At 39.8% G+C, this 23,729-nt stretch overlaps 1 protein-coding gene across 1 annotated transcript in view; it reads left to right on the plus strand.

The window, feature by feature from the left end:
* cacna1fa (calcium channel, voltage-dependent, L type, alpha 1F subunit a) overlaps positions 1-23,729 on the plus strand; it is a 48,493-nt gene that overhangs the window by 21,802 nt on the left and 2,962 nt on the right. The window contains exons 19-43 of the mRNA XM_073819096.1: positions 347-406; positions 1,890-1,996; positions 2,071-2,158; positions 2,550-2,657; positions 5,119-5,171; positions 5,264-5,410; positions 5,490-5,691; positions 5,786-5,944; positions 7,199-7,309; positions 7,461-7,544; positions 8,997-9,017; positions 9,273-9,404; positions 9,500-9,565; positions 9,664-9,755; positions 9,864-10,023; positions 10,413-10,540; positions 10,652-10,748; positions 11,076-11,178; positions 14,489-14,590; positions 14,732-14,856; positions 15,350-15,460; positions 15,619-15,908; positions 18,264-18,474; positions 20,166-20,490; positions 20,582-20,694. Coding sequence (XP_073675197.1) covers positions 347-406; positions 1,890-1,996; positions 2,071-2,158; positions 2,550-2,657; positions 5,119-5,171; positions 5,264-5,410; positions 5,490-5,691; positions 5,786-5,944; positions 7,199-7,309; positions 7,461-7,544; positions 8,997-9,017; positions 9,273-9,404; positions 9,500-9,565; positions 9,664-9,755; positions 9,864-10,023; positions 10,413-10,540; positions 10,652-10,748; positions 11,076-11,178; positions 14,489-14,590; positions 14,732-14,856; positions 15,350-15,460; positions 15,619-15,908; positions 18,264-18,474; positions 20,166-20,490; positions 20,582-20,694 — 3,195 coding nt within the window. The remainder of the gene's footprint in view (positions 1-346; positions 407-1,889; positions 1,997-2,070; positions 2,159-2,549; positions 2,658-5,118; positions 5,172-5,263; positions 5,411-5,489; positions 5,692-5,785; positions 5,945-7,198; positions 7,310-7,460; positions 7,545-8,996; positions 9,018-9,272; positions 9,405-9,499; positions 9,566-9,663; positions 9,756-9,863; positions 10,024-10,412; positions 10,541-10,651; positions 10,749-11,075; positions 11,179-14,488; positions 14,591-14,731; positions 14,857-15,349; positions 15,461-15,618; positions 15,909-18,263; positions 18,475-20,165; positions 20,491-20,581; positions 20,695-23,729) is intronic.

Here is a 23,729-nt window from a genome sequence, read left to right on the forward strand (position 1 = left end):
TATATAACTTAATTTTTGACTAGTAATATGCATTGCTAAAAAAAACTTCAGCTGAACAACTTTAAAGGCGATTTTCTCAGTATTTTGATTTTTTTTTTTTTTGCACCCACAGATTCCAGATTTTCAAATAGTTGTATCTCTGCCAAATATTGTCCTATCAAACCATTGTCCTGTTGTCCTAACAAACCATACATCAATGGAAAGCTTATCTATTCAGCTTTTATGAATCTAAATAAAAAAATTTTTTACCCATATGACTGATTTTGTGGTCCAGGGTCACAAATGAGATTGACCAGGTGCAAAAGACAATGACTATACTCTTAATTGTCTTTATGTCTTGTGATAGATGCTGGGCTATGCTGATTATGTCTTTACCACCGTCTTCACTATTGAGATCATGTTGAAGGTAAACGCAAAATTGAAAATCTTATGCTTCAAACTGATTTATATCTTTTCTACATGTGTATTAATGAAAAGTGTTATTATCGTTAAGTAAAGTAAAAATGTTAAATAACATTTTTGTAAATTTAAAAAGTTAAATTAAATCTAAATGGAGTTTATGGGATTGGAAACTTACAGCAAACAAGAAAGTAGAAATGTTGCATTGGCAACTAACTAAAATAAGTTTAGGTTGAAGCACAAAAAATACTAACTAAAAAAAACAAAACTAAAAATGTAAATAAATAAAAAAATAAAACTGAATATAGCAGCAAGCAGCAATTACCGGGGTTCGAGCATTTAAGTCCTTTTTGGCTTCTATGCTGTTAGGATGTAGGCCAACAAATAAATTGACATATGATATGAAGATCTAGTGTTTGAGTGAATATATGAGCATTTATTTAGCAATTTGAGGCCATTTAAAAGAGAAATTGTGTGGTTTTGAAGCCTTTTTGACTGTTATAGCGCAACCTATGGTCCAATTTCCATGAAACTTTGCATGCTTGTTAAGAGTCATCTGCCACATGTTTTCACCAATTTTCGTCGAGTTTTTGTTTAGTTTTTATAGGCTTTTTAGTATATATTACCATGCCCCTTTCCTAAATGCCCCTTTAATAGCCAACTAAAGGACAAAATTCAACATTTTTTTGATAATTATTGATCTAGAGAGTCCAGAGAATTCGAGTCAGATTGAGCGAAAAACCTAGGACTAGTTCGCAAAAGTAGGTTTTTAACATAATGGCAAATATTTAATGAACGATTTGATTGACAGCAATAGTTTATGAGGCAAAGTTGTTCAGAATGAGGAGATCCATAATATGATATTAAGATATAGTGTATATGTAAATATATGGACGTTTTATTGCAATTTTAGTGCTTTTACAATAGAAATACCATGTTTTTGACACTATTTTAATTCTTATAGCGCCATCTATGGTCCGATCTCAATTAAACTTTGCATGCTTGTTAAGAGTCATCTGCCACATGTTTTCACCAATTTTTGTAAAGTTTTGAGTTTTTTTTAAATACGCCAGTGTCCTCATAGACACTTGTGGCACATTGGACCAAGACACTGCATACCAATTTTCAAGCTGATCGGTCCGACAGTTGCGTATTTACAGCCGTTTATATGTTTTTTCCGAACCAAGTGGCAGAGCTGCGCATTTTTTTTATTTGAACAAAGATTATACACATGTACCGATTTTGGTGAAGATATCTTGTTCCGTTCAAGAGTTATAGCTAAATGAAGCAATTGGCTTACATCAGCATAGAACGTTTGGCGTTCCTATCCGACCGTGAGTCGAAATTTCAACTTTTTTATTGATATTCAGTGTCCAGTGAATATGTCTGCACTGGTTTTGTACCGATCAGGCAAAAAACCTAGGACTAGTTTGCAAAAGTAGGTTTTGAATGTGTATGTTAATGAAAATGTGTGGTGCTGTGTTGCTCAGATGACTGTGTATGGAGCTTTCCTTCATCAAGGTTCCTTCTGCAGAAACGCCTTCAACCTCCTGGACCTTCTGGTCGTCAGCGTGTCCCTCACCTCTTTCTTCTTGCAGTAAGTGTCCACCTATCCCTCCGTTCAATTATTCGTTGATTCATTTATTTATTTGTTGCCATTTCTGTATTTAGTTCAAGTGCCATCTCGGTGGTGAAGATTCTTCGTGTATTGAGAGTGCTCAGGCCTCTTCGAGCCATCAACAGGGCAAAGGGACTTAAGGTACAAAGTCACAATGCATTTCTCCATGCTAACATCTACAGTCTCCAGCAGATGTACTGATACATCATCCAGTACCATTAGATCTGCTTGATATCTTGAAATATAAAAATGATATGGCAATATGGCTTTACTGTGATTTAATGTACTATATACACTACCAGTGAAAAGTTTATGAACTGCATTTATTTAATCTAAAATACAGCAAAACAGTAATATTGTGAAGTATTTTTACTATTTAAAATAAATGCTTTCTATTTGAATATATATTATTTTATTTTTTATATTTTATATTTTTTTCAATGTCGGGCAGCCCTAAATCCACTATGTTCATTATTTCCAGTTATGTTCAGACCTTTATAACATTCAATAACATTGCTGTTTGTATCTTCAGAGCGTAATTCAGTGTGTGTTCGTGGCCATCCGGACTATTGGCAATATCCTCATCGTCACTACTCTCCTCCAGTTCATGTTCGCTTGTATTGGAGTGCAGCTTTTCAAGGTACATAAAGTCAAACTGAAATAAAAAATGACACCATTTTCTTTCTTAATGCATCAAAATGTAAATAACTTCATGCACTTATGAGAGGACGTTCCTTTTAAGTTGACAACACCTAAGCTGTGTGACTAATAGTTAATGTTAACCAGTAGCCATAAAGCTTTTTTTTTTTCAATAGTTAGATCTGTTGTCATGATCAAGGACCGGTTTTGTTGCATTTTGGCCCCTTTTTCTGTTCCTGTTTTCCTTTGTGTGGTCATGTTCCTGTTCTCATTTAGTGTGATTAAGTCCCATTTGGTTCAGCTGTGTTCCCGCGTTATCTTGTGTGTTTAAATTCCTGTCCTTGCATTTTGTCCCTGTCGAGTCTACATGTTGTCTTCGTGTGTGTGCTCAAGCTCCTGTTGTGGATTACCCCATGTTTCTTCATTTAAGACTGTTAATACTACTTCGAGTCTCGATCGTTCTTCCCGCAGCAGCATATCGTGACAGAAGACCCGACCTTAGAGATGGGCAGATGAAGACTTGTGAAGCTTTTGAGGCTTTTCCCCTGATTGTATCAATAAAGATTCAAAGTTTCAAAGCTTCAAACACAGACCCTACCAGTAACATCTAGTGGTCAGCTGCAATTATAGCAGCCACTTTCATATTTTGCGTCTCCTTATAATGAATGAAGCCGCGCCAAAGATTTGAATCAGTCTCCTCGCTTTAGGTGTTTTATTGTGAGGTTTGACGCCTCAAACATCATCGGTCATGTGATCACAGAGATTTGATACAAGCCTCAACACAGACTTTTGAACCAGTCTGCTTCAATAAAGTAAAACAGTCTTTGGAGCCTCAGTGTCAAATGTCCCATCTCTACCCAACCTAGACTGTTTTTGTTTACCATTTTCACCCAGTGTTTTTGTTTCTGTTGTGTTACCCCTTATGGAAGCTCTGAATACACTCTGAATACCTCGTGCTCCTAATGGGAAACTGAAGATGGTCCTCAAGAGGACTTTGTTTGCTTTGTGGAGTGGACACTGGTGAGTGCCACGCCGGACCCTAGCCCAGCCCACCATCTCCCCGCTGCGCAGAGTGCATGCTCGAGGCCACCATTGATGGAGATCCCGAGCTTGCCGCAGTTGACGAGTCATCGTCACACGGAGCGACAGAGCAACCGATCGCCGTGGAACCAGAGCTGCGTAAGATGCAGTTCAGGTGCATGAGCCAGCTATAATGCCCGCTAAGAGGGAGAAAGCTGAGGCCAGTGCGATTGTGGAGATGAGCTCCACCCACTGCAACATGGCTGAGGGTGAGCTGGTTGAAGATCTGGGTATGTTAGAGGCTGAGGGGGTACTACCTTCATCTGAGCCTACTGAGACTGCCTTCCCCGAACTCAGCCCTGAGAGGACTCCCTTGCCAGATCTCAGCCCAGAGGAGACTCACAAATGCCCACCCTCCCACCCGCTCCTGCCTCCTCTTCTGCTGTCGTCTGGCAGCCCCTCCGCTCACCCTCAACCCTCCATCTGTGTGGTGGGTTTGCCGCTGGTCTGCCAGTCTCAATCTGCGTTACGGCTGGAGGATCTCTGCCTTCAGCCTCAGAGTCCAGGACTCTGCCTCTGCCCGTCGACCCAGCGGCTCCACCATGGCTTCTAACTCCCTCCTCTCCTCCGTTGCCCAGCAGTCCACTGGCTCCACCTGGCTCCCTTGTCCCTCCGGCTCCACCTTGGGCTGTCATTGTCCATCCTACGCCTCGGGACTGCACTCCTCCGGCTTCGCCTCATCCCTCCATCCCTCTGGCTCCATCACTCTCGTCCATCCCACCAGCTTCACTTTGGTTCTCTGTTGCTCCGGCTCCACCGCGGCCTTCCAAATCTATGCCTCCGTATCAGTCGCCGGAGCCAATTGTTGCACCTTGGCCCTCCGGATCCTCCTCGCCACCCTGGCTCATCGGGCTCCCCTACCACCTGCTCCGCCGCCATAGTTCCTCCCTCTGTCGGCTCCACCGTGGGTCATCAATATGGCTGTGGCCTGGGTCCCTCATGTCTCCATCTGGTCCGCCCTGGTTCCTCCTGTTTCCTCCTTGGTTCCTTCCTCCATTGTCTCCACCCTGGACTCCGTTCGTCATCCTCCTTCCTTCCTGCATCCTCTTCTGTTGTTTCTACGGCGCAAGGATGCGCCTTCCGGGAGGGGGGCGATTTGTCAGGATCATGGACCTGTTTTGTTGTGTTTTGCCCCTGTTTATGTTCCTGTTTTCCCTTATATGGTCATGTTCCTATTCTCATTCAGTGTGATTAAGTCCCATTTGGTTCAGCTGTGTTCCCTCGTTATCCTGTGTATTTAAGTTCCTGTCCTTGCATTTTGTCCCTGTTGGGTCTACATATTGTCTATGTGAGCATGCTCAAGAACATATCGTACGAGGGAGAAACGCAACGTGACATCAGTATATTTATGCTGATTAACATCAATGTAATCCCGCTTGTAGGGCCGGTTCTACAGATGCACAGATGAGGCAAAACATACACCTTCAGAGTGCAAGTATGTTGTTTGGTCATACATTAGTTGTTTGATTTGCACTCACAGTGACTCACTGGGTTGTTTTCTGAGACTTATGTGTGTGATTGTTTCAGGGGCACGTTTGTTGTGTTCAAAGATGGTGATATGAACCATCCAATGGTGAGGGAGAGAGTTTGGGAGAACAGTGACTTTAACTTTGACAACGTTCTGATGGGGATGTTGGCGCTCTTCACCGTCTCCACGTTTGAAGGCTGGCCACAGTGAGTGAGACAATCGCTTGACACTACAACTCTGATATTGAATCCTCCAGACTTTAATTGCTTTTCTTGTATTTCACAGGCTGTTGTACAAAGCCATTGATGCTAATGCAGAGAACAGAGGACCCGTTTATAACTACCGTGTTGAAATTTCCATCTTCTTCGTCATCTACATCATCATCATTGCCTTCTTCATGATGAACATCTTTGTGGGTTTTGTCATCATCACCTTCCGTGAGCAAGGAGAGGCTGAGTTTAAAAACTGTGAACTAAATAAAAATCAGGTTAGTATACATTTTTTGGTGATCTAGTTTAATTGATTGATTCTTTTGCTGCTCTTGTTGTCTGTCTCACTGTCTCTCTATCCTTTGCTCACAGCGACAGTGTGTGTATTACTCATTAAAAGCACAGCCCATAAAGATATACATCCCCAAAAATCCATCTCAACTTAAATTCTGGAGAATCATCAACTCCTCTCAGTTTGAGTACATCATGTTTGTGCTCATTCTGCTCAACACGCTCACACTGGCTGTACAGGTACACACATGCCACACTAATTTACGTGACTATCTACAGTAAATAGAGACATTCCACAGATTTTATTGTTTTTATACACAGCTAGTTATACTAATAATACTATAACCTGTAACCTGTACTTGCAGGTAATATAATATTAGTAAAATAAAGGGTAACAACACTTTATTTTAAGGTGTCCTTGTTACACATTATATGTACTTACTTCTATAATAACAATTAATTATGCATAATTACATGCAAGTGACCCTAAACCCAACCCTAATCCTAACCCTAACCATATAGTAAGTAGTACATGTAGTTAATTAATATTACTCAGTACTTAATGTATAATTACACTGTAACAATGACACCTTAAAATAAAGTGTAACCAAATAAAGGGCCACATAAGCATACATAAAGTTGAAGTCAAAAGTTTACATACACCTTGCTAAATCAGCAAAATGTTATTTCACCAAAATAGAAGGGATCATTCAAAATGCATGTTATTTTTCATTTAGTACTGATCTGAATAAGATTTTACACATAAAAGACATTTACATATAGGCCACAAGAGAAAATAATAGTTGAGTTTATAAACATTACCCCATTAAAAAGTTTACATGTACTTGATTCTTAACTGTGTTATATGAATGATCCACAGCTGTTTTGTTTAGTGATAGTTGTTTGTCCTGAACAGTTAAACTGCCTGCTGTTCTTCAGAAAAAATCTTCAGGTCCCACAAATTCTTTGGTTTTTCAGCATTGTTGTGTATTTAAAACCTTTCCAACAATGACTGTATGAAACGCTCACTGATGCTTCAGAAGGAAAAACAATGAACAGCCAGGAGTGAAAACTTTTGAACCGAAAGAATTTTTCTTCTTTTGCCTATTTTTTTTCATGTAGTACTTCCCTTCAGAAGCTACAGAAGATACTTACATGTTTCCCAGAAGACAAAACAAGTTTCATTTACCCTGATCTTCAAATTTAAAAGTTTTTACCCCCCGGCTCTTAATGCATTGTTTTTCCTTGTGGAGGATCAGTAAGCATTTGAACCTTCTGTAATAGTTGCATATGAGTCCCTCAGTTGTCCTCAGTGTGAAAAGATGGATGTCAAAATCATACAGTCATTGTTGGAAAGTGTTCAAATACAAAGGATCAAATTTTAAACTAATGTAAACAACACACTGAAATATATATGTATTATTAGAAAAGCAAAAACTAAGTGATCCTGCAATGTATCAAAATGAAATTACTGTATATCACTGTGACCCACAGCACTATGAGCAGTCCAAACTCTTCAACTTTGTGATGGACATCCTGAACATGATCTTCACTACACTCTTTACGGTTGAGATGATCATCAAGCTTATGGCTCTGAGACCTTACGTGAGACTTGCTGCACACTTTCTGTCCTCTTTCACTTTACTTTTTACGTTGCTCCAGTGGTTTGATATACAGTCTTGATACGTCCATATAAGTTAGCGCCTTTACATTTGTGCTTTTTCCTCTTTTTCTCTCCATCTTTTGGACTACACAGCACTATTTTATAGATGCCTGGAACTCTTTCGATGCACTGATAGTGGTGGGCAGTTTGGTGGACATCATGATTGCAGAGTTCAGTGTATGTAACTATATTTAGGCCCAATCCCAATTCTATTTTCTACCCCTTCGCCTACCCCTCGCCCCTTCCCCTTGTCCCTTGAAACAAAGTGTAAAGGGGAAGTGCTAAAATATTTCCCCTAAGAAATGGGACACCACTACAACACTGTGATACGTCATCATACGTTGTCGCTAGTTCCTAATGTTACATCAGAGGACATGCGCAGATGTTTATCACTCATTCCAAGATGTCAAAATGTTGTCATGTTGCAAAAAGTACAAATGTACGGTGTACGCACCGTTCATTCACATGTGGCCATAAGCAAAACAAACAACGCATTATCACATGCGCGGCAAATTGCTAATCAGTGTAGTGGTGCCTGGAGAAGTATATATGCTTCATTTGTGAATTTCGTTTTCAACTTTCTATTTGAACGCGTTCGTTTTCTGGATCCTTGGACTAAAATGTTTACAGGGGTTCACTTGTTTAAGAAATTTCTGATCGTAAAAATCAGCTTCTTTTTATTTGTAAGGTATCGTTTTTATTATTATGTACTGATTTAAATTACTGGTGCGGTGAGCGGGCGCAGGTGCATTAGGCGCAATCATTAAATACATTTCAAAGCAAGCCGGCTCCACGGTCCTGACTGCATCATCACTGCCTTTATTGGGTGTTTTGAGCGAATATTTACATTTATTCACATGACTGGATGTGGTGGACTGCCATGATTTTGGCGAATGCAGGACACTGAATAATGCGCATCAGAGGGGATTTAAAAAGTGGAAGTGTGTATACACCGTATACCTGCGTACACCCTCCACTACACCACCATTGCAAATTGCCGTGCCACTGGTCTTTCATGTTTCTAACATGCAGTCAAGTGTATATGACATAAAAATATATTTTGTAATATCGTGCAATCAGTGCTATCTGCTAGCAAACTTTAGCGATTTTTTTGCAAACGTTTATTTACAAAACAACACCATAAACACAAACACAAGATTGAAGGTAATATACATATAATGAAACATTGTCATGAAAATCCTTATTAAAGGCAAAAATTACTTATATTTACGAGTCTGCTTGCTCGAGTGAGCAGCCATGTTGGAAATTTCTCTTAGCCCTTCGTTTGAAGTGAGGTCCTGAAAAATCTTCGTTTGGAGGGCTATCTGGCCCTTCCCCTTACCCCTACCCCTCCAACCAAAAGAGAAATGAGACACCCCTACCCCTTCACGTGAACGCGCCAAACGGAGGGGTAGGGCTAAGTGTAGGGGTAAGGGGTAGAATTGGGATTGAGCCTTAATCTATGAGAAATTCCCATGCATGTCCAAATCTAGTCAGTGTAAACTTTTGGTGTGACAGTGATTAAAGTACTATGTCTTTAATCTTAGATGAACACACTTATCAATTGCTATCATCTATTTTGTTTCCTGCTCTCCTGTGTGCATTTGGATGGTCCTGTGACTCGCTCAGGGTGGAGGAGGCCACGGTGAGGTAAGAATATGCCACAGAGAAAACAATAAATTGAAGAAATGCAGTTTTGTCACCTCATAAATTACTTTATCGCTATTGGTTATCAATAGTACATGCAATACATGCTAAATTGTATGCAATAAGATATTTCACATAAAACAAGAGAAAATAATAGTTGAATTCATAAAAATGACCCCATTCAAAAGTTTACATACATTTGATTTTTAAATTATACATTAATATTTGGTCTACATTTTTCTGTCTCTACTTTAATAGGGAAAAGAAGGGGAGGGTGCCAAAGTGTCCATCACTTTCTTCCGTCTTTTCCGAGTTATGCGACTGGTCAAGCTGCTTAGCAAGGGTGAAGGCATTCGAACCCTCCTTTGGACCTTTGTTAAATCTCTACAGGTAAGAAATTTAGGGAACAAACAAGCTTGTTAAACTGTCATGTTCTCAGTTCACTTACTTTTATTATTTCTTCCTGTGTCTCTGCTTACCTTTAGGCATTGCCGTATGTTGGCTTACTCATTGCCATGATCTTTTTCATCTATGGTGTAATTGGGATGCAGGTAAGTTCATCTCTATTCATTTATCTGTGTTCATTCTCTCTCCTCACATGAGGAACGTTCCAAATTAGGAAGTTTAAACTCTTTTCTGGTTTTTCCAGACATTTGGGAAGATAGCTATAGATGACAGCACAGAGCTTAATCGAAACAACAATTTTCAAACCTTTTTCATGGCTGTACTGTTGCTCTTCAGGTGAGAATACACTAGCATTAGCCTTCTTGTTGATCTTTGATTTGAGTTTGGAGGTATAAGGTTTATAGCATGTCTTGATCTTTTATGTCCGTTGTACTTCAAACCCAGGTGCGCAACAGGTGAACAGTGGCAGCAGATTATGCTTGCAGCACTGCCAGGACGTCGATGTGACCCAGAGTCTGACTATGAGCCGGGAGAGGAGTACAGCTGCGGAAGCAACCTGGCGTACCTCTATTTCATCAGTTTCTTTGCGCTCTGTGCCTTCCTGGTAAGAAATAATATGTGCAAAACATTAGCGTGAAAAATGTTTGCATTACCCTAAGAAACTTTGTGCTCTCTTGCAACAGTTTTAATTTGACTGCTGAAAGTTTTGCGTAACTTACCAAAATTTAGCATTTTCCATTTTCTCACAAGTTTCTCATTGTCTTCCCCCAAATTTTTGTTAACGTGCAAATATTTTGTATTCCCCTGAGATACTTTGTCTTCCACTCACCAAACATGCTTTTTCTTACAAAAATGTTGTATTTACTTGCAAAAGTTGAATTCTTTAGGTGGGAGGAAAAACTACATTTCAGTGCTCTTTGCAAAAAAAAGAAAAGAAAATGCAAACTTTCAATTTCATTTAGCGAATAGTTCATTGCGTCTTTGTTTTCCCAGATCATTAACTTGTTCATTGCTGTCATTATGGATAACTTTGAGTATCTGACCAGAGACTGGACTGTGCTGGGCACTCATCACCTCGATGAGTTTAAACGAGTCTGGTCAGATTACGACCCAGAGGCCACGTAAGTGCTATCATCACACATCCACAGTCAATATGCTCTGTGTCTGTTTTTATGAAAGCATAACTAAATACTAAAAATGTAAAACAAAAATATTGTATGTTTTTGCATCAGGGGACGGATTAAACATCTAGATGTAGTCACCTTGTTGCGCAGAATTCAGCCTCCGCTGGGCTTTGGGAAGCTCTGTCCACATCGAGTAGCCTGTAGGGTAAGCATGTTGTGGATTTGTACAGTCACTGGCTGAGAAATGGGTGAAAAAAACTGTACACTAAAATTTAAGAGGAACACGAGTCATAGACTATTGGTTAAATTTTTTTGAAAAGCCTTTACTTGAAATTGAAAGCTTTTGTAACATTACAAATGTCTTTATTGTCACTTTTGATCAATTTAATGTGTTCTTACTGTATAAAAATATACACTAATTTAAAATTCAGAACATGCAAGCAGCCTAATTTCCGCATTCTCTACAAAGAATTGTCCTTATAATCTCTAATCTCTACATTTTTTTGTTTGTCCCTGTCTTTCATATCGGCAGAGGCTGGTTGCTATGAATGTGCCTCTCCATCCTGATGGCACCGTGTCCTTTAACGCCACTCTGTTTGCTCTTGTCAGAACATCACTCAAGATTAAAACAGACGGTGAAACTTCTACACACACTCACTAGCATACACACTATTAATGCAATTACTACTGATGTTTACAAGTGAGGATGTTAGCAATTATTTATTTTTTGTAACTTATTTCAAAAACTTGAAACTTTTATATATTTTAGGTTCATTACATGCAAAGTAAAACATACAGACTGTTAAAAATATGGGCGTAGTGTCCGTGACATCACACATAGGTTTCTGAAGAGCGTTTTTGAAGCTCATAGTGGGCGGGAGTCGGCCGTTGCCATCTTGGATAATCAAAAATGGGCAAAGAGGCGGGACGTGGGTGGAGCTAGTTGCTGAAACCATGCCTGTCACTCAAGTGATCACGCCCTTAATTATTCAGAACTTTAAGTTTAATATAACTTAAACGGATGAGTCCATTCAAAAATTCACCCCCTCACAGTTGAGAGGAAGGGCAAAATTAGCTATATAAACCAAAACCTATAGGATTGACTCCCCTTTGGAGCAAGTCTCTAGCGGCCAGTGGATGAAGTTTAAGTCACTTCCGTATTGGTTTCAATAGAGAGAGCAGGAGGTTGCCATTTGGTAAAACATTTCAAAAGTGTTTTTTTTTTCTTTAATTTAGCTGATTAGAGCTTGCAGCTCATTAAAGTCAAAAATCCACCATCTTTAATATTAGAATATTTATATTATATACTAGAGTTGGGGTACTCGGACTTGTACTCGGACTCGAGTCCGGTCTCGAGTACAATTTTTAGCGGACTCGGACTTGTCACGGACTTGGATGCATTTTGACTCGGACTTGACTCGGACTTGAGCTTTTCGTACTCTGGAATTATTGCCGAGTCCAGCCGAGTCCAGGGACAGTTGATGGAAATTTTACTGACTCGATGCATTATTACGAAAGTGACATTCAGTATTCACACGTGTTTAAAAGTCTTGCCAGTACTTAAAAGCCTGCTGGTTTCTTTGCATACACAAACACCCAAAGCAGGCTCACCAAAAGCGCCCCTCAGTCAGCATGTGAATGCTGAAATAAGCATTCTTTTGCATGTTATTGCTACACGCTTACACGAAAAGTAATGTCAAAATGCACCATCTTGGAGATTATTCATGCAAATGCAGTCGGTTTTGTCTTGAGTGAATTTGAACAGTTGGGAGAAAAACAGATGTGTCAAAATATATGATCTGTACATCCGGTCTTAAAGCGACAGCAGCGTAAACCTGCTGCAGCAGACTGCGTCATATTACATTTACCTATTTTATCTCACAATCCAGAATTTTTTTATATGTCGTTTATATGATGTATTTCAGACTTTATAACTCAATTTACCTCAACAGTAGTGAGTTTGTCAGTTATAAGGGAAAAAAATGCCAGAAGTGTGGGATTCATTTATTCATTAATTCTCATTAATTTTGTGCTGAAAAGGAAAAAGGGAGGATGACTTTTCTTATCAGAATTGTGAGATATAATCTCGGAATTGTGAAATTTTTAAATATAAACTCAAATTTACTTTTGTTACTCTTTTATTATCTGGCTTCCATAGACTGCTACTTAAAACGGTCATTAACCCTCACAGCCTCATTTTCATCCAAGAAAAAAAAAAAATTAAATGCCATCTACCCTATCTAAGGTCTAACCATTCATCATATAAAACCCAAAACACAGCCACAGAGATAAGATGTTCTTTCTCTGCTCCTCAGGTCTCATTCACTAAGCTTCCTACCCACCCCGTTGAATTTATACATTTACTATATAACAACAAATACAGTCAAGTCCTGTCCTGCCCTATAATTTTTCACATTCTGAAAACTATTTCACTCTGAAATATGTCACAATACATATGCAATGTATGCTTTTGTTACATTTAAATTGTCATTGCCTAATTCTAGTTGTAAAGGTTAAAACAAGGTTAAGAATCTGACAAACAGTAGTGTTTAGTTGGACTCGGACTCGACCCATTTGGACTCTGACTCGACTCTGACTCAAATGGTTAAAGACTTGGACTCGACCCATTTGGACTCGGACTTGAGTCCAACTCGGCCCATTTTTGACTCGGACTCGGACTTGAATGGCTAAAGACTCGGACTTGACTTGGACTCGACTTAGGTGGACTCGAACCCAACACTATTATATACATTAAATGTCCATCCTTAGTATTCCAGGTATATCTCTTGTTCTTTGAAATGATAATAATGGGGATGACTGCTGACTTGGCAATTGTCCAGAAGACAATCATTGACACCCTCCACACAAAGGGTAAGTCACAGAATGCCATTACTGAAAGGGGTGGCTGTTTACAGAGTGCTGCATCAAAGCATATGGTGCACAAGCAACAGGGATGACCGCAAGCTTGAGAACACTGTCAAGCAAAGCTGATTCAAACACTTGTGAGAGCTACACAAGGAGTGGACTAAAGATGGAGTCAATGCATCAAGAGTCACCACACTCAGCCGCTTGCAGGAAAAGGGTTACCAAGCCACTTCTGAAACAGAAACAATATTAGAAGCATCTTACCATGCCTAAGGAGAAATAAAGAACTGGACTGTTGCTCAGTGGTCCAAAGTTCTCTTTTCAGATAAAAGTAAATTTTGCATTTCATGTTGAAATCATGGTCCCAGAGTCTGGAGGAAGACTGGAGAGGCACAGAGTCCAAGTTGCTTGAAGTCCAGAGTAAAGATTCCAAAGTTAATGCAGCAGTCTACCTGGAGATTTTGGAGCACTTTGTGCTTCCATCAGCTGACGACCTTTATGGAGATGCTGATTTCCATTTCTAGCAGGACTTGCTAGAATACTAGCAGCATCTGCCCACAATGCCAAAACCACTTCCAAGTGGTTTACTGACCATGATACTACTGTGCTTGATTGGCCAGCCAACATGCCTGACCTGAACTCCACAGATAATCTAAGGGATATTTTCAAGAGAAAGATGAGAAACAGTCGATCCAACAAAACAGACGAGCTGAAGGCTCAATTGTGCCTCAGCAGTGCCACAGGCTGATTGCTTCTATGCCACACCTCACTGATGATGTAAATTGTGCTAAAAGAACCCTGACTAAGTATTGAGTGCATAAATTACCATTCTTTAAAGAACTTGAACTTTTCTGTTTTGCAAATACTTTTTTTGGTTGATCTTAGAAAATATTCTATTTTGACACACTGGAATTTTGACTTTCATGAGCTGTAAGCTCTAATCATCAAAATTAAAACCAAAAAATCCTTAATTCTTTTCTTTTTTGAAATAAGTTACTGATCATTATAGATCTAAAGACTTCTAAACACACACTACAGTAAAAAAAACTGAAGCATTTATCTATCTTAAATTTAACACAGGCCCCATTGACCAGCAGAACGAGGAGCTGAGAGCAATCATTAAAAAAATCTGGAAACGTACCAAACCCAAACTTCTAGAGGAAGTTATACCTCCGCCTTCAGGTACAATATGTTATAAGATCTCTTAATAGGCTTTATGTGCTTAATATGGACTACAAATGACATGTACAACATTACTCTTTTTAGTGTTTTTAGTAGTATTAGTAGTAGTATTTTTTTAACATTTATCTCTCTGGATTTTAGGGAATGAGGTGACTGCAGGAAAGTTCTATGCCAGCTTCCTGATTCAGGACTACTTTAAAAAGTTTCGCAAGCGAAAGGAGAAAGAGAGGAAGAAGAAAGGCAAGGACAAATCAGCCTCTCTCCAGGTAAAGAATTATGACAGTTGTCTGAGTGTGTCGAGGCCATTTTTGCATGCATTAGACTATTATAACCATTTCAGATTAGAAACCATATATATGAGCAAGTGAAATTACAGATAACAATGAAATTAATTATGAGCATTCTTAATTGGGCAGCATGAACTTTATTTCTTATTTAAAGTTGGTATGTTACGATGATGTTCATGTCTTTTGATATTTAAATATCATTTAACTAAGACATTATTGGGAGATACAGAATGACAACTGATATTTATGTGCATTTTATGCAAGTAGTCTTTTATTCTGTTATAAATATCTCTTTGAGTACATCAGAAGTTCATCTTTTTTGGCCATGTAAATATCAGCACTCGCACTGATTTGCGTGCTTTTTCCTCAAGTATGAGCTTTATATTCTGTTTATATCATACTATATGATACAAATATGGTACTCAACAAAAACACGTCACATCTTTGACATGACTGATCTTGTGTGGTCCAGGCTGGGCTACGCACACTACAGGATCTGGCCCCAGAGATGCGTCTAGCTATGGTGATGGAGGATGAGGAAGGGCTGGAGGGGGAGATGATAGAAGACGAGGAGTTCTTCAGGGTGAGAACATCCATCGTAGTCTGTCTACATTAGAACTGGTGGTGTAGGGTTGATGCGAGCCACGTTGCAGTTGTAATTAATACAATTATTATGCATTATAAAAATATCATCAGTCTCACTGCGACCATAGTTAATTGTGTTTCTTTTGACAATGACAGAGTGACAGCGTCTTCAGTGATGCTCCTCCCACACCGGCCATGTCCACTCCCAGAGACACCCCTATGCCGCCCCATCTGGACGAGACCACAGTGAGCATTGAGCTTCCAACTAGAGTACCCAGTGGGAGCTTTATGCTGGAAGAAGCCCTGATGGACTCCCGGCCGGCCTCCGCCCTATCCGAAAACACAGTTATAAGTGAACAGCCTCACAGGTTGTCTCCCTTGCCCAGCAGGTGGGCCTCTGGTCACAGCAAACTCACCCCATTGTGGATACTGAATAACAACCAAAGGCAAGGAGCACAATTAGATAAGAGTCAAAAGAATAGAAACATACCTGTATAATCAGAGGCTAATGCTGCAATGCCAAATTAGAGATTTAAAACTGATGGCTTGATTTGCTTAAAGTCTCAAGGTCTGAAAGCTGTTTGAGCGATTTAGACTGAAGGATGTAGTATTTGGTCAGATTTTAGTCCAAGACAAAACCTAACAGTGTTTTCATCTCTTCTAATTGATCTTTTGCAAAGACCAGCCCCCTTATTTTCTGTTGCTACAGTACATTCAATAAGACATGGCACTCTCACATCACACATGTTCTCATGCAGTGAAAAATACATTGCAGAGCAAAGAGGACAATGACAACTTCTGGTATGAAACAAAGAGGCCTATCCTACAGTGAGGGAAAAAAATATTTGATCTGCTGATTTTGTACGTATGCCCATTGCCCTGACAAAGAAATTATCTTATCAGTCTATAATTTTAATGACAGGTTTATTTGAACAATGAGAGAGAGAATAACAACAAAAAATCCAGAAAAAAATGTATTTCAAAAAAGTTATACATTGATTTGCATTTTTGTATTTGATCCCTTCGCAAAACATGACTTGATGGCAAAACCCTTGTTGGCAATCACAGAGGTCAGACGTTTCTTGTAGTTGTCCACCAGGTTTGCACACACCTCAGGAGGGATTTTGTTCCACTCCTCTTTGCAGATCCTCTCCAAGTCATTAAGGTTTTAAGGCTGATGACTGGCTAGGCCACTTCAGGACCTTAATGTGCTTCTTTATGAGCTACTTCTTTGCTGCCTTGGTCATGTGCTTTGGTTCATTGTCATGCTGGAATACCCATCCACGACCCATTTTCAATGCCCTGGCTGAAGTTCTCACCCAAGATTTAACGGTACATGGCACCATCTATAGTCCCTTTAGCAGAAAAATACCCCTAAAGCATAATGTTTCCACCACCATGTTTGATGGTGGGGATTGTGTTTTTGTTTTTTGTCTCCTCCAAAAACGGTGAGTAGGGTTGATGGTAAAGAGCTTAATTTTGGTCTCATCTGACCACAACACTTCCACCTAGTTCTTCTCTGAATCATTCAGATGTTTATTGTCAAATTTCAGACAGGCCTGTACATGTGCTTTCTTGAGCAGGGGGACCTTGCGGGCGCTGCAGGATTTCAGTCCTTCATGGCGTAGTGTGTTACCAATTGTTTTCTTGGTGACTATGGTCCCAGCTGCTTTGAGATCATTGACAAGATCCTCCCATGTAGTTCTGGGCTGATTCCTCAGCGTTCTCCTGATCATTGAAACTCCACGAGGTGAGATCTTGCATGGAGCCCCAAAACGAGGGAGATTGACAGTTATTTTGTTTTTTCTTCCATTTGCGAATAATCGCACCAACTGTTGTCACCTTCTCACCAAGCTGCTTAGTGATGGTCTTGTAGCCAATTCCAGCCTTGTGTAGATCTACAGTCTTGTCCCTGGTATTCTTGGACAGCTTTTTGGTCTTGGCCATGATGGAGAGTTTGGAATCTGATTGATCGATTGCTTCTGTGGACAGGTGTCTTTTGTACAGGTAACAAGCTGATATTAGGAGCACTCCCTTTAAGAGAGTGCTCCTAATCTCAGCTCGTTACTTGTATAAAAGACACTTGGGAGCCAGAAATCTTGCTGATTGATAGGGGATCAAATATTTATTGCACTCGTTGAAATGCAAATCAATTTATAACTTTCTTTGAAATGCATTTTTCTGGATTTTTTTTTTTTTTTTTTTTGTTATTCTGTCTCTCACAGTTAAAATAAACTTACCTTTAAAATTATAGACTGATCATTTCTTTGTCAGTGGGCAAACGTACAAAATCAGCAGGGGATCAAATATTTTTTCCCTCACTGTACACCAGCCACAAAGCAGCAGTTTGTTTGCTAGACAAAATGGCAGATTCATCATTATGATTGGTCAGATTGCGTGACAATCCAACTCCCGGCGAAGGGTCGATTAGGCTTTAATGGTCTGAATTTTCTCAATTTATAGTAACTTTCATCAGGAAAGTTAACTAACATTAGTTTAAACAATAATATAAAACAACATCACCCCCTACAGTACCTTAAGAACCCCTGGTTGAAAACCAGGAAACTTTGGCAGTACTTTTAAACATCTTCAAAAGGCACTATTATTGTGGAGCATTATCAGCTGTTGTAACTTTGGCTATCGCAGTTAGCATGAAGAAATGCAAGTGACAGGCATATTCTCTCAATTGTTTGTCTACTCATACTTTAAAAAATGCATTAGAAGAAGAATATATTCTATAAGTTGATAGAACAACCTCAAGATTTTTTTGTATATCATCTTAATGTATTTCTCATATTCAGGACTGACACAACCAGGCCAAGTGAATATATTCCTTCCCCATCTCCGGATGGAGGAATGCAAAATGGAGGAGTCACAGGAGGAGATGTGGTCACTCCAGGAGGAGATGGAGGAGCAGTGACAGGAGAAGTTGCCACAGAGATGCCGCATCCTACAGAGCAAGGCAGTGTCAGCAAGGAGGAGCCTCAGAGTGCTGTCTCAAATAATAGGCAAGTACTACATGTTTGACTACCCATAATGCACTAAAACAAGCACTGTTAAGCATTGATATGTATATGTACAGTGCCTTATGAAAGTATTAATATCCCCCTTTTTTTCACATTTTGGTATGTTGCTGCCTTATGTTAAACTGTTTTAAATGACTTTTTTCTTCCAAATCAGTCTGCACTCCATGCACCATAATGACAAAGCAAAAACAGAACTGTCACAACTTCATAAATGTATTAAAAAATAAAAAAACTGAAGTGCATTGCATAAGTATTCATACTCTTAACTCAGTACTTAATTGAAGCACCTTTGCAGTCTCAAGTCTTTTTGGGTATGATGCAACAAGATTTGCACATCAACATTTGACAATTATCTGCCATTCTTCACCTCTCAAGCTGATTTTCAGGTTTCTCCATAAATGTTCGATTGGGTTCAAGCCCAGGCTGTGGCTGGGCTACTCAAGGACATTCACAGAGTTGTCTATAAGCATTAGGGTCGTTGTCCTGTTGGAAGGTGAACCTTCTGCCCAGTCTATGGGTTCTGAGTGCTCTTGACTGGATTTTTATTAAGGCTGTCTCTATATTTTGGCGCATTAAGCTTTTCTTCTACGCTGACAAACAGCCCCAGAGCATGAGGCTGCTACCAGCACACTTTACTTTTGGGATGGTGCTCTGCAGGTGATGAGCAGTGGCTGGTTCAAACATGATGCTTGGAATAGAGCCTCATCAGACCACAGAATCTTGTTTCTCTCAGACTGAGGGTCCTTTGATGAATTTCAAGTGTGTTTTCATATGTCTTTACTGAGGAGAGGATTGAGTTTGGCCACACCACCTTAAAGCCCAGATTGGTGGAGTGTTGCAGTAATGTTTGTCCTTCTGTAAGTTTTTTTCATCTGCATATATGATCATGAAGCTCAACTAGAGTGACCATCAGGTTCTTGGTCTAGCCAAGGCCTTTCTCAATTGAGCATCAGTTGCTCAGTTTGGCCAGGAGGCCAGCTCCGGGAAGAGTTGTGGTAGTTTAAAACTTCTATTAAGGGTAATGGAGATTGCATGCTTCTGTGAAACTTCACAGAAGGTTGCAGCTGATTTTTTTTTATAAACTCTTCCCCAGATCTGTGTCTTGACGCAGTCCTGTCTCTAAGCTCTACAGGTAGTTTTTTTGCATCAGGGCTTGTTTCTTGCTCTGATATGCATTTTCAGCTGTTAGACCTTTCATTAAGATGTGTGTGCCTTTCCAAATCATACCCATTCAATTGAATTTGCCACAGGTTAACTTCACTTGAAGTGTAGTAACATCTACAAGCTATATGAATGCTCCTGAGCTAAATTTCAACTATCTCAGATAATGGTATTAATACTTATGCAATGGAATCATTTAGGTTTTTAATTTTTTATTAAATTTGCAAAAATGTTGAAATAGTCAAAGACAGTCCGTGAACACTCGAAAGCTAGTTGACTGTGTCTGAAAGTAAATATACGCATGTATGAATATCTGTATCTACAATAGACGTGTTTCGTTTAGCAAAATCATTTGCTGACAAGACAAGAAAACAAAGACGTTACACATAAAAGCACAAACCAACACATTTTGCTGTATTTCAGGATCTTCACATGATTCAAACAACTCAACTGTCTCATACAGCATTTTACAAACTTTGCTCACAAATTAATCTGTGTTGATGTTTGAACAGACAGTGGTTTCCTGAGGTTCCTCCAGCACCAGCACTTAATGGGAGCAGTGAAAATGTGGCGCCGGTTCAGCCCAATAACATTAACAACAACAGCTATCAAGGCAACAGCCAAGATGCTGGTGTCTACCAGGGCAATGGATATCCTGTAAATGGCTACAATGCCAGTGTTACCAATGGGACTGGCTATCCAGGCAACCGTTACTCCACCAATGGCTACAGCAGCAATGGTTACAGTGGTAATGGTTACAATAGTAATGGGTACAACGGTAATGAATACAATGGCAGTGGTTTCTCTGCACGGCGGCGAATGCTTCCCCAGACTCCCTTAGGTAAAAGCAACTATTATATTTCTGCACTGAAAAATACTGTGTTCAGCTCTTCATGAATCTAACATTGCTTATATTTTCCTGTATGTGTCAGGCCGAAAGCCCAACTTTAACATCCAGTGTTTGAGAAGGCAGACCAGTAATGAGGATCTGCCCATTCCAGGCACTTACCATCAAAACTCTCCACCCTGCAGGGCACGAGTACAGGTACACATCATCAGTACTTTTCCAAAACATCTTTTCTATGTAATCTACATGTCTTCTGTCTCTTCAGTTTCATTTGATTATTCATGAACTTCAGGAAGCAGAAGGATATTTAATATAACTTAAAACATGACTAAAAATCTGATTTGAATGAACAGTAAGAATAGCAAGTTATACTTAATGTTTAAAAACGTTTTAATTAAAAAATAATTAAAAAAATAATGTACACACAGACACACACAGACACACAGACAGACAGACACACACATGCACACACACACACACACACACACACACACACACACACACACACACACACACACACAAACACACATGTTGGGTTTACATGTTTTATGGGGACATTCCATAGGCGTAATGGTTTTTATACTGTACAAACCGTACTTTCTATCGCCCTACACCTACCCTACACCTAAACCTAGCCCTCACAGGAGATTGTGCAAACTTTTACTTCCTCAAAAAAACTCATTGTGCATGATTTATAAGCCTGTTTCCTCATGGGGACCTGAGAAATGTCCCCACAAGGTCAAAATTTACTGGTATTCCTATCCTTGTGGGGACATTTGGTCCCCACAACGTGATGAATACCAGGTACACAAACACAAACACACACACACACACACACACACACACACACACACACACACACACACACACACACACACACACACATTTATTCGTCATCATTGTAATTTGTTTCATATGGAAGCTCGTATCCGACACTAAATAAAAAAGAAAAGTTATTGCAACTTTTTTATCTCACAATTCTGAGAAAAAAATTGTGAAATATAAACTTGCATTGGAGATTTATATATATTTAAGTCAGAATTGCAAGATAAAAACTCTAATTGCAATTCTAATATTCTTTTCCGCTAATAAACTTGCATCTACCTATTTTTTCACAATTATGACTTTCACAATTTTTTTCTTGCAACTGCGAGTACTTAAACCCACATACCGATCCGATACCATTTTCTTAAACAAGATATGTTATTCCCGCTAGCAAATCGGAAGCCAGTTCTTCTTCGCTGCTCAGAATGCAAACACAGGTGCTGCGTCCGAAATCGCATACTGCTTCAGTAGGTACTACATTTGAATTTGAACGTACTTCATGACCGTTAAAACAGTACTTTCTATATAGTATGAATATGGGTAGTATGAATGGAATTCGGACGTACTACATCCGCCGCGTTTCCACTTTCCGCCATTTTTCGAATAAGGACTCCTCTCCTGGGGCCTGAAGTGTCCATGGTATGCGTACTGCAGAATTCGGGCAGAAGCAGTAGGTTATCCGAGTACTTCTCGCCTACTGTATTTCGAATACTATGAATTCGGACATACTACTCGCCTCACATACTGTTTTTCGCATTCTATATAGTAGGGAAGTATGCGATTTCAGACGCAGCATATGTTCTATATAGTATGAATATGGGTAGTATGAATGGAATTCTGACTTACTACATCCGCCGCGTTTCCACTTTCCGCCATTTTTCGAATAACGACTCCTCTCCTGGGGCCTGAAGTGTCCATGGTATGCGTACTGCAGAATTCGGGCAGAAGCAGTAGGTTATCCGAGTACTTCTCGCCTACTGTATTTCGAATACTATGAATTCGGACATACTACTCGCCTCACATACTGTTTTTCGCATTCTATATAGTAGGGTATGTGATTTCGGACGCAGCAAGGGAGTAGTGCTGTGTTGCCACAAGCAACCACTGTTGAGAGCAGCGAAGAAGAAATACAAACGTGCTAGCAGTATGTCCGCTGTTTGGCAGTATCTCAGACTGGACCAACCAGCCAGTAAAACGGCAACATGTCTCATATGTAGGGCTTTATGATTTCATACTGGTGCGACCACTGCGTTGTTCAACTGCCATTTCTGTTTCAGATAAGAAACATAAAACGGCAAGTGAAACGAAAGCGAAACTAACACGATATTTGAGCTGCTCAGCTTGGACCGCAACGCAAACAAACTTGCACAAACCCCGAACAGCTTTATTCGGGAGCCAATGCTGATTTTGCGACACTGTTACTGCTGCGAGATCCAGTGAGGAGTGTTTGAAACTGCCGCACAACGAATAAGGTTGCTGCGAGATCTAGTGAGAATCTTTCAAATTCTGGCCAAAATTCTCTGTTATAAACAGGGCTGATTTACCCTGGAAATCCCGAGGTCTCGCAAGAGCACAATTTGAATTGTCTCTGCAAGACACTCTGGCATCGAGCAATGATGCAGGTTACTGCATTACGTAAGCAGTTCTGGGAACCAATCAAATCGGTGTATCTGATGTAGGCGGGCCAGAGGCGAGCTAAGCTGATGACGACGATGTCTGGAATCATTTAGTAGACATTGAAAGATGGCTACAGATGAACACCAGTTGTTTGAAACGGCTTTGGCCGATACAATGAACGAGTTAGACTTGGCTTTTCATATAAAAGAGGAACAGAAAACCGCGCTCGAATCGTTCCTTTGCAAGAAGGACGTTTTTGCTGTTTTGCCGACTGGATACGGCAAGAGTTTAATCTATCAGTTAGCTCCGCTGTTGTGATTGGTCGTGGCGTTATCCAATTGCGTGCAGTTAAGAGTTTCAAATGCATGCTTGGTGCCGCCCCTCGAGTTAGGTCCTTTTCATTGCTCGATGCCAGACCCTTAATCTTAATAGATTAGGGTCTGGATTTTTTCCTGGCTAGGCTGATGTAAGTCAGAAAACCAGATTAGTAATGCTAACTATATATAAAAATATTACTGTCAAATGTATGTCATATAATAAAAATACTCTAGTTCACTGTATATATCGCTGTATGTTTGTTTTATTAAGGGATAAGTCTGAAGCACACCATAAAATAATTTATTAGTATTATCTACAGCTGTATATACAATTACACACCCAGGTATCGGATTAGTACTCGGTATCATCCGATACCCCGAGCCCAGGTATCGGAATCGGTATCGGGAAGGAAAAAAGGGTATCGGAACATCTCTACTTTTTTCACTAATGCGACTTTATCTCACACAATTCTG

This window comes from Garra rufa, chromosome 15 (genome assembly GCF_049309525.1).
Source record: "Garra rufa chromosome 15, GarRuf1.0, whole genome shotgun sequence".
NCBI classification, from domain to species: Eukaryota; Metazoa; Chordata; class Actinopteri; order Cypriniformes; family Cyprinidae; genus Garra; species Garra rufa.